Here is an 11,496-nt window from a genome sequence, read left to right as displayed (position 1 = left end):
AATTATCAGGTACCAAAATTTCGAAAAATTCCGAATTCAAACTTCCGAATTACCGAATTCAAATTCGATGCACACCCCTATCAAAATGCGTTGCAGAATATCATATCAAAAATGACACGGTGATACAATACAACTCATTGAAGAAAATGATTGACAAAATATGTTTCCTCGCATTAAAATGAACATACTAGCGTACTCGATTCACTTGATGTTTTACGAATGCTGTAATTAGTAATTACCATGACCATGTCAGATTTTAAGTTGCATTTTGCGCTTTTTCATCATAATTAATTTTTGAATGACCTTATTTTTGCATTAGTTAACGAGTACAATTTCTGTTCCCCACGCGATGGACGCATGATCTCATATTTAAATAGAGTTGCAAAATATTACATGTAAAAACCAAAAAACATAAAAGGCAGGTCAACCTAAGTTTGATATAGTAGAGGAGTCACACAATATAGTAGAGGAGTAGAATATGATTTTGTGCAAAAAAAAAAAAAAAAGATGAGTAGTTTATAAGCCTAATGTTACTTAGAAACGATTAAAAAAAAAGATTACCATGTAAAGAAAAACATTTATTGCTTTCCATAAGTAGACGCTATAGAAGAGAAGAGTAAACAAGGAATTCATTCTTATTTGACTTTTGATGGATCCATTTGCTCGTGGAGATGAGTTTGATAGATACATAGCGCTTTAAAAGTGGAGTGAAGTCATTATTGTCCCGGAAAGAGACGGGCGGTCAGCCAAAATGTATCAGGGCAGATGATGGAGGAGTCCGTCGTTTTAACTTCAACAGCAAGTGGATTCGCATTCCTTAATTCCGTTCTCAACCCATTATTGTCCATACAAATTACCACTAGGATTCTTTGGTTTATACCATCTCTCTCTCTCTCTCTCCTTTTTTTTTTCTACATTTAAGTGACAAAGGGGTCGCAAGAGGAATACTGCCTACCGTCTTGTCTATGTCACCGTTGCTTGAAATTTCGAAGCCGCTCTGCACTGACTCTTTCGTCATGATGAATTTGTAACAAAATAAAGACATAAAAATCAGAGCCAACTGTAGATTACTCTTTTTAAGTAAGCTTAAGTAATACTCCCTCCCTTTTTTTATAACTGACGTTTAAGATTTTGCACACCAATTAAGAAAAGTTTTTTATTGTTTAAATCTATACACTACTTTCCTTTTGTACCCTCATTAATTGTCTAATTCACTCATGTTTTCTCTCACTAGAGTATTAAATGGTGCTGTTTTACTAGATCAAAAGCAATGCAAACTAACTCCCACCAATTATGAAAAGAGAGATAAAAGGGTAAATTTGTGAAAAAATAATTAATGCTGCATGGGGATAATAAAACGACAGATAAAAATGCTTAAGAGCAAATTTCTTAAACGTCAGTTATAAAAAAAGGGAGGGAGTACTATGTCCTAGATTTCTTTTTTCCTTTTTTTTTTTTTTGTAGTTGTCTGCACTATCGCCCACCCAGGCATCATGGTATGGGAGCACATGCTGGGAATTCAGTTTATACTAAAAATATGGCAATTCTTGATTCAATTGTCTTTGCTAATGCTGAACAGCCGATTACGCCAGCAGCTGTATTTATTGTTCTTCTCATTTTTGGGAGAGCTAACCAACCTTTTGTATTAGGCTGCATTGTATCTGAGAGAGCGGTACTGAGGCCACTGGCCACAGGGTCATGGGCTTGGCCGCATATGTTGCAAAAATAAATAAATAAAGAGCCCGAAAAAATTACGTGAATGGATGAAATCAAACATAATAGTATGCTGCATTTAGAGATTTATGTATATTGAATTACACCTTATCATTGTCAAAATGTGTGTGCACTAGCATTTATCAAAATTATCTCTTTATAGTATTTTCTTACTGGTTAAATTCTATTATTCTCTCCGTCCCACTTTGATAGTCCTGTTTTCCTTTTTCCAAATTATAGTCCACTTTCCAATTGAAAAATGTAGTTGTATTTTAATATTTCTAAAATACCCTTATTTAATGTAAGTTGTTGTTACTATAAACCTATCCCATTTAATGAGAGTTGATTCTTTTTTTAACCATCAATTCAAGTTCCCATAAAGTTATACTCTAATTAATGTGAGGGTATTTTAGGAAAATAGCCACTTAAATTGATTGTTCCAACAAAGTTAATTACTTTTTCTTAAACTGTGTGAAAAAAAAAATCAGGACTATCAAAGTGGGACGGAGGGAGTATAATGTAGATGATTATACAGAAAGATGATGGAGGTTGAGCAGATTACTTGGGAGTTGATGCAAATAGCTCGCTCCTAATCGTGGAAAAGTTTTTTTTTATCCTTGGCATTAAGGGGGTAGGTTAGGGATTTAAAAAAATGATACTGTGTGTTTTACACCGATGGTGATACTCAACCATTATATATTGCACGGATATTGAAGCCATATGTGCAATTACAAGCTAATAACACGATTATCTATCATTATTTAGGATCACTGCACTACTCGATTAGAGAGTTCACCTTCTAAGAATAAACACATGTAGCTAGCGACTGGTCAAGTAGTCAAAACTGACTATTGATAAAAATTAACTTGCGTTAGATTTGTAAAAATAAATGCTTTAGGTGCAAATCATTACAAAACTCTTTGAATTAAATGTAGCGTATTACTGTGTTGCACCGGGACTTTACTATTTCAGTCTCAGGACAGTAGTTGCATTCCAAATGCCATCATGATTTTAAAAATATCAAACACAACGTAAAAGCTTGAAATTTTAAGAAATCGATAGAATATTCAGTGGGGCAGATATAACTAAAATTTAGAACTAAGATTAAGGCTGGATTGATGGATCGATATACTTTCCCTTATTAAGTTCAGCTCATTGAAGATCTGCTCAATTTCCCATCGTACTTGAAAAAAAGCAAAGGAAAATACAAAACGGGGGAAAAAAAAAGAGAGCTTAAAGCGCAGGCTGCTCTGTGTTGCTCTCTGCAAAGCAATCATTTTTTCTTTTTCCCATCACACACGTGACATTTCAGTGCAAATTTGTGTATGGAGTTTCTCGATCAGACGAGCATTTAACTCGTGATAACATCTATTTATGTGGCAACTAATGCCGTGCCAATTCTGACAAGAAGGGGCTCTTCCGCCTCATCATCTCCTATTATATTGGATAAATGAACCACCGGGAGTTAATCCGCACGACTCAATCCTCCGGCCACAATCAATCGTCATTAGTGACGACCTCCCAAAAATATGTAAAGTCAATCATGAACCTTCTATATTGGCACGTAAAATATCCAGCTTCAATTTAGGAGTAATACTGTGCATTTCGTCTGTAAACTTGAACTCTAAAATGTAAAATCTGAAATTTGAAGTTTGAATCAATTGAATTACTAAATTGTTAAGTATTAAATTTAATATATTTAAGTATATATCACATTAAATGATAAGTAAATAGTTTATCACTTATTTTTTAAACAAGTTTTGCATAGAAAAACCACTTAATTAGTAGAGAGATGTTTTATTTTATTTTTTGTTATCAAGCTCGCATGAACATGTTAAAATACGAATTAATTAAATTTAAATATCAAATTGTGTTATCAAACATGGTCAAGCAGGGCCTATAAAAATCGAGGTTTGAAGTATGAATCTATTAAATTACTGAATAAAGTACCAAATTCGATATATTTAATTTTATATTATATTAAAATAAATAATTTATCTTTTATTTTTCGGAGAACATTTTGTCTAAAAATTTTAGTATTACTTACTTAATTTAGATGTTTTATTTTTTTTTAATTTTAATTATTAAATGTATCTAAATATGTTAAAATATAAATTTATTATTTCAAGTGTTGAGTCGAAATAGGCTTTCATTTTGATTGACCCCGACAAATCAAGAATTGGGGAAAGGAAAAAAGAAAAAGATGAAACTAAAAGCCGGAGACTCTGCAACAGCAAAACTGTAAGTAAAAGCAAAAACCAGAATAAACCAAAAGTACAAGTCTCTGTTGAGGTCTATATATAACATATATGCTCCAATTCTCAAACGCAGAACCACACATGGTTTGCTTTCAACTCTGCCTTGAACCGGCACAGGCTCGTACTGCAGTTCTGGAGCAGGTGTAGCGAGTAGTACAGGCTTGTACTGAAGTTCTGGAGCAGGAGTGGTGAATAGTGATAACAAGTACTGAACAACAGTATTTGTTGTTGCCCTATCCAAATGGGATCAAAGAAATTAGATTCAACGTCATCAAAAAACAAGGGATCATTTCGTTCCATTTTCATGCACGCAGATAATATTGACAAACTTTTGATGACTCTTGGCTTTCTGGGGTCAGTTGGGGATGGGGTTCTAATGCCGATGATGCTGCTGGTGACAAGCGAACTCATGAACAATATTGGTGACGCAGCTTCGTCAGTAACAAAAGATTTCCGTCATAGCATTAACAAGGTCGGTCTCTTAATTTCATACCCTTCTCCCCATAAGCCTTCTTTTAAGATCTTCACATCTGTGTTTCTTACCAAGTTGGTTTTGCCTTCATGCAGAATGCATTGATTCTCTGCTATATGGCAGCCGGGCAATGGATATCCTGCTTCATCGGTAGGTGTTTGTGCAATTGTTTTCATCACAGATTCTTTTTTCCTGGTTTTGCTTCAATTTATCCTTTCGTAATTAATTGGGTCTTCCAGAGGGGTATTGCTGGACTAGAACAGCAGAGAGGCAAGCTTCTACGTTAAGGGCACGATATCTTAAAGCAGTTCTAAGGCAAGAAATTGGCTACTTCGATCTACATGTGGCGAGCACAGCCGAAGTCATTGCAAGTGTCTCCAGTGACAGTCTTGTGATTCAGGACGTCATCAGTGAAAAAGTTGGTTTGTACTACCTGTTTTTTCTCGCAGCCGATGATATTTTATTTTGATGCCTAATTTGGTGTGTCAATATTCTTCAATTAACTGTAGGTTCCAGTGTCGTTGATGAATCTCTCGACGTTTGTGGGGGCATATGTTGCTGCGTTTGCAATGGTCTGGAGGCTGGCTATTGTTGGATTTCCTTTTATAATATTTTTGGTCATACCAGGTCTGATGTATGGAAGATCTCTTATGAGCATTGCTAGAAGGATCAGGGAAGAATACAACAAGGCCGGGATAGTTGTAGAGCAGGCCATTTCTTCAGTCAGGACCGTTTACTCCTTTGTTGGGGAGAGTAAAACTATCGCAGAGTACTCGTCTGCTCTTCAGGGGACACTGAAATTGGGGCTGCGACAAGGTTTTGCAAAAGGTTTGGCCATTGGTAGTAATGGTGTGGTGTTTGCAATTTGGTCTTTCATGTCCTATTATGGCAGCAGATTGGTCATGTACCACGGTGCCAAAGGAGGGAATGTTTTTGCAGTCGGTGCTGCCCTTGCCGTCGGTGGATTGTAATCATCTATATACTGAATGCTCTCTATCCATCAACTTCTTGAAATTTGATATTCTTGAATCGAATTTTTTAGTGCTTTGAGATGTGAAACAGCTGGAAGTATACTAATTTTACTTGACGTATTCCACAGGGCACTGGGTTCTGCCTTATCCAACGTAAGGTACTTGTCAGAAGCTAGTGCTGCAGGTGAACGCATCATGGAAATCATAAAAAGAGTGCCCAAGATTGATTCCGACAACTTGGAAGGCCAAATTCTAGAAAACGTCTCGGGAAAAGTTGAGTTTAAGCACGTTGAATTCGCATATCCCTCGAGACCTGAAAGCATAATTTTCAAGGATTTTAGCCTCGAAGTCCCAGCTGGAAGAACGGTTGCATTGGTTGGAGGAAGCGGTTCTGGGAAATCCACAGTTATTGCTTTGCTGCAAAGATTTTATGACCCACTTGGAGGTGAAATCCTGCTTGATGGGGTCAACATTGATAAGCTGCAACTCAAGTGGCTAAGGTCGCAGACGGGGCTGGTAAGTCAGGAGCCTGCTCTTTTCGCTACAAGCATTAAAGAGAACATACTTTTTGGGAAGGAGGATGCATCCATGGAAGAGGTTATCGAGGCAGCAAAAGCTTCTAATGCTCATAACTTCATTTGTCAGTTGCCTCAGGGTTATGACACTCAGGTTTGTCTGCCCTTTAGCTCCAAAGCTGATGTCAATAACATTTTACTGTGTACCGTTGAATTTATTAACACTGACCAGAGCAAGTATGTCATCTCACAGAATTATTATTATTATTATTTTTTTTGGTATATGGTTCCAACAGCAGCAAATAATTTGTTCAAGTATAACAGTTTGCAGCAACATATAGATGCCAACCTTATGCGTCTGTCAGCCACTCTGAAAGTTGACAAACCATTCTATAGCTGACAAAACGACTACTTTATTGATACTAAAAAAAAAGAGTACGTAGTAGTCCGGTAACCCTCCCCCTCCAGTAATCTAAATCTGACTACATATGTGATCACAACCAGCATATATACTGCTCTCTCTGTCAATGGCATGTGGTTTGCTTGCATGCCTTCTTCCTACCTTCACCGGATAACTTATCCCAGTCTCTTGTATTCTTCTTTTAATTGGAGACGTTGAGCACTGAGAATAGACAGGCATTGTCAGGATGTGATGGCATCTAAATTCTTCATGTTCCGCATCGTTTAATTAAAGTAATCGATAATTAATTAATAAGTTGACTAATCCCACTAGCTCCGCGATTAATTATCTCTTATTTTTTACTCCATGAATGAATCATTATGGAATTTGCTGGCGTGCTTTTCTTTTCTTGATGGTATTTTGATCATCATGAATCCTAAATCACTGCTAAAGAATATGCAATGATATCAACAAGGCAGGTTGGTGAGAGGGGAGTTCAGATGTCCGGAGGACAGAAGCAGAGAATTGCCATTGCCAGAGCCATTATCAAAACACCAAAATTGCTCCTCCTTGATGAGGCCACCAGCGCACTGGATGCCGAATCAGAGAGGGTTGTTCAAGAAGCTCTGGACAAGGCAGCCGTCGGGCGCACCACCATCACCATAGCCCACCGTCTCTCCACCATCCGAAATGCTGACCTCATTGCTGTGGTCCAGAATGGCCAAGTCATCGAGACTGGCTCGCACGACGAGCTAGTTGAGGATGAAAATGGCTTCTACACGTCGCTCATCCGCCTTCAACAGACGGAAAAAATCAGCCAAGTTGAAAGCAATGCGAGCGCACTGGCGTCGCTGTCCAATGCAATCAGCGACAGGCACAGCACCAGCAGTCGAAGGCTATCAATCTTGAGCAGGTCCAGTTCAGCCAACTCAACCACTCCGAGCCATAGAGCAGAGAACGCAGCAGCTCCCGGGGATCAAGTGTTTTCAGTACCCTCGTTCAGAAGATTATTGGCCATGAACCTGCCTGAATGGAGGCAAGCAACGGCAGGGTGTATTAGTGCAGTACTGTTCGGCGCAATTCAACCGACGTACGCCTTGGCGCTGGGATCCATGATATCGGTGTATTTCTTGCCCGATCACAGAGAGATCAAGAAAAAGACGGAGATATATGCTCTGTCCTTTGTGGGGCTGGCAGTTGCTTCATTGGTGATAAATATATGTCAGCATTATAACTTTGCAGCCATGGGGGAGCATTTGACAAAGAGGATCAGGGAAAAGATGCTGTCCAAGATGCTCACTTTTGAAATAGGGTGGTTCGATCAGGATGAGAATACAACTGGTGCCTTATGCTCCAGGCTAGCAAAGGATGCCAATGTGGTAAGCAGCCTTTTTTCTTCGCTCGGTATTTTACCAGGTTCACCAGCAGCAGGCCAAACGAGAGACTTGAAAAAAAAAATTAAATTAAAAAGTATGCTTGCTTTTGAACAAGAATTTATTCCATCCTCATTTACGTGGAATTGGTTCTGTGAAGAATCAGATAATAGACGACGGCTCTTAATTTTGAATATAGATTTTTCAGAACGTGTTCTGAAAGTTAAATCCACCAACATACTGAGCAAACAATTGCACAGGATGTTGGTCATAAATTAATTGCCTCCCATTTGGGAAAAAAAAAAAAACACATCTTAGTACGTTAAGCCATTTTTTTTTAAAAAAAGTATAAAATACTATATTTTTTTCTTTGAAATTCTAAAAAAGAAAAGAGAAAGATTATTATTAGCAATGTCATTATTATTATCCTAAGAATCCAACATTATTTTCATTTTTCCCCCCTCTCTTTTCCATCTTTTTGGGCACGAACGAGAGAGGAGCCCATTGGTCTCTTATTTTAACGCAATCCAGTTTGAGGCCTGAAAATAGGCTGGACTAGAAACTGGGGCTTGAATGATTGGAGGAACTTTTGCAATCCGATCGAGCCTGGAATACTGAATTATAGAACTCCTTTTTTATTTTTTAAAGAAAAGAGAAAAAAAAAAAAAAAAGAGAGAGTAGTCACAATATATAATACTTTGGATGATTTTGTCGGATTACTTACAGGAAATTGTTGTGTTAATGTAATTCACCAAGTTTGCGCTTGGTCCGTATTTGTTGTACAGGTAAGGTCATTGGTTGGGGATAGAATGGCGCTGCTGGTTCAAACTATTTCTGCAGTGATCATCGCATGCACTATGGGCCTAGTCATCGCGTGGCGGCTAGCTCTGGTCATGATAGCTGTTCAACCCCTTATCATCATCTGCTTCTACTGTAAGCGCGTTCTGCTAACCACCATGACCAAGAAGGCCATCAAAGCCCAGCAGGAAAGCAGCAAGGTCGCTGCTGAAGCCGTCTCCAACCTTAGAACCGTCACCGCTTTCAGCTCCCAAGCTAGGATTCTCCGGATGCTTGAACAGGCCCAACGAGGCCCCCGACGGCAAAGCATTCGGCAGTCATGGTTCGCCGGTGTTGGGCTCGGTACGTCCAACAGTCTCATGTCGTTGACGTGGGCTCTCGACTTTTGGTATGGGGGTAAACTGATTGGAGAGGGTGAACTTGGAGCAAAAGCGCTGTTCCAGACTTTCATGATTCTGGTCAGCACCGGCCGCGTAATTGCCGACGCGGCTACCTTGACCAATGATCTAGCCAAAGGGTCCGAGGCTGTCGGGTCTGTTTTCGCAGTTTTGGATCGGTACTCCTCGATCGAACCTGAGGATCCAGAAGGCCACAAGGCCAACAAGGTTACGGGCCACGTCGAGCTCCGCGATGTCGACTTTGCGTACCCCTCCAGGCCCGATGTGATCATCTTCAGTGGGTTCTCCCTCAAAATTCAGGCGGGGAAATCAACGGCGTTGGTGGGACAGAGCGGCTCAGGGAAATCCACCATAATCGGCTTGATCGAGAGGTTCTATGATCCGCTGCGCGGGGTGGTGAAGATCGACGGTCGAGATATAAAAGCATACCACTTGAGATCGCTGAGGAAACACATTGCACTGGTGAGCCAGGAGCCCACATTATTCGCCGGCACCATACGCCAGAACGTCGCGTACGGAGCATCGGAGGACGTGGGCGAGGCGGAGATCATTGAGGCTGCTAAGGCAGCCAATGCTCATGATTTCGTCGCGGGGTTGAAGGATGGATATGATACGTGGTGCGGAGACAGGGGATTGCAACTATCGGGAGGGCAAAAGCAGCGGATTGCCATCGCCCGGGCTATCCTGAAAAACCCGGCAATACTGTTGTTGGACGAAGCAACCAGCGCACTTGACAGTCGATCTGAAAAGGTGGTGCAAGATGCACTGGAGAGAGTGATGGTGGGAAGGACCAGCGTGGTTGTGGCGCACAGGCTAAGTACAATCCAGAGCTGCGATACGATTGCGGTTTTGGACAAAGGGAAGGTGGTGGAGAAAGGGACACATTCTTCTCTGCTGGCCAAAGGTCCGAGCGGAGCTTACTACTCTCTTGTCAGCCTCCAAACAACCGCCAATTCAACCGACGCCATTGCCTAGACCTTGTCTTTAAACCTTTTCCCCCCTTCTCGAGTTTCAACCTTGATTGAGAGAGATTGGGCTCATCTTCATGAAGCACTAACATTTAATCAACTCAACTGTATCCCGCGACTTTTAAAAGCACTATGCTTTTTTACCTAAATGTTTAATAAGATTGTGAAATCACGACAACTAATCTATAATATCCCAAGCCGGATGAACAGTGTAGTGGGGCAAATTTCCCAGTAGCCACGTGTCAGTTCGGATATGATGACCTATCAGTTCGGCCAACTAATCTACGGATGCCACATGTCAGCTCGGATATTGTGATATGACAGCTCGGACAGAGCAGCTCGGAGAAGAGGAAGGTCAGCTCGGCTGCAGCCGCCGCCTCTCCATGAAGTGGGCCTGATGGGCCGCCGCCTCCGGATCTTCAGGGGTGGTTGTATGAAACCCTAGAAAGACTCCGAACCCTAAGGGGACTTTGACTCCTATATGGAAACTACCACCCATTAAGCCTATATATACAGCACCACAAGACGACACAAGGTATGCCATCCACAGTTCTCTCTACTGTTGCTCTACTCTTGAGCTCTACTGACTTGGCCGTCGGAGCTATTCCGGGGACTCTAGTCCCTCCGTTTATTTCCCTCTCTGCAGGACAGGTCGTCCGTTCTCTCCCCGTCAATTCGGCCTATCAGCTCGGCCACTCTCTGTTAGCCCCACCGTCTGTCCATTTACAGGTCGGCTCGTTCACCTGACCAGCTCGCCAGCTCGCTCCCTCTCAGCTCGGCTGCACTCAGCCAGCTCTGTTCGTGGCAGCACAGCTCGGGTTGCGTCCTTGACAGCTCACCAGCCCAGCTCGCCAGCTCGCTCCCTCTCAGCTCGCTCAGCCCGTCGCAGCTCAGCTCAGATCTTGTTTTTGGCAGTCGCATCAATTGGCGCCGTCTGTGGGAAAACGTAATTCTTCTCTTGCGAAACATGCCAAGAACGAGGTCCCAGAGGAATGCCGATGGATCCAAGGGAGACGAGGGTGTGGGGCTCTCAGGAATTTCGCCGGAGCAGTTGGTCCAGGCGGTGGCAGGGAACCTGCCAACTTTTGAGGCAGTTGTGAATTACCTCAAGGGACAGGCAGTAGGTGATCCTGGCCAGGGGCTAAAGAGCCAAGGAGATGGGCTGTCAGAATCCCGAACAGGGAGCCCTAACCCCCAGCCCAAGCGGGTGCGCCGGGAGCTCACGCGTGAACAGGTCAACGTCGTGGAGCTTTCTCACAAACACTCCCGAGCTGAGCACCCGGAGCTCTTCCGAAGGCATTCAAGGGGAGAGCTCTCCCAGCGGAGAGAGCCGCACCAGGTGCAGGACGAGCTGGACCTGCTGTTAGATTCTGAGGCGGACAGGTACATCGCCTCTCCCTTTGTCCCTGATATTGAGAACTACCCGCTGCCTGCGAAGTTCAAAATACCGACCATGAAATCCTACGACGCGACTACGGATCCGGAGGATCATCTGTTCACATTCTTGACACAAATGCGCCTACAAACGGCAGCCGATGCAGTTAGATGTAAGACCTTTCCAATGTTCCTGGAGGGAAAGGCACGCCAGTGGTTCCAGGGACTCCCCCCCAGGTCAGTTCGGTCCTTCAGC

General features: G+C 42.0%; 1 protein-coding gene across 2 annotated transcripts; it reads left to right on the top strand.

Annotated features, from left to right (window-relative positions):
- The first annotated feature begins 4,003 nt into the window (after positions 1 to 4,003).
- On the top strand, positions 4,004 to 10,044 carry LOC113698731 (ABC transporter B family member 15). 2 transcript variants are annotated; one of them, XM_027218651.2, is made up of 7 exons: positions 4,004 to 4,443; positions 4,539 to 4,593; positions 4,683 to 4,861; positions 4,953 to 5,410; positions 5,543 to 6,083; positions 6,809 to 7,708; positions 8,488 to 10,044. In XM_027218651.2, the coding sequence occupies exons 1-7, from the start codon at positions 4,213 to 4,215 to the stop codon at positions 9,871 to 9,873; spliced, it is 3,750 nt and encodes a 1,249-aa protein (XP_027074452.1). In that variant the 5' UTR covers positions 4,004 to 4,212; the 3' UTR covers positions 9,874 to 10,044. The 2 variants fall into 2 exon arrangements, with proteins under 2 accessions (XP_027074452.1, XP_027074453.1); XM_027218652.2 differs by lacking the exons at positions 4,004 to 4,443; positions 4,539 to 4,593 and having other exon boundaries at positions 4,738 to 4,865.
- The last annotated feature ends 1,452 nt before the right edge of the window (positions 10,045 to 11,496 follow it).

Source organism: Coffea arabica, chromosome 7c (assembly GCF_036785885.1).
Source record: "Coffea arabica cultivar ET-39 chromosome 7c, Coffea Arabica ET-39 HiFi, whole genome shotgun sequence".
Taxonomy (NCBI): Eukaryota; Viridiplantae; Streptophyta; class Magnoliopsida; order Gentianales; family Rubiaceae; genus Coffea; species Coffea arabica.
Note: the sequence above shows the minus strand (reverse complement) of the source record. Positions and strands in the feature narration are given on the sequence as shown.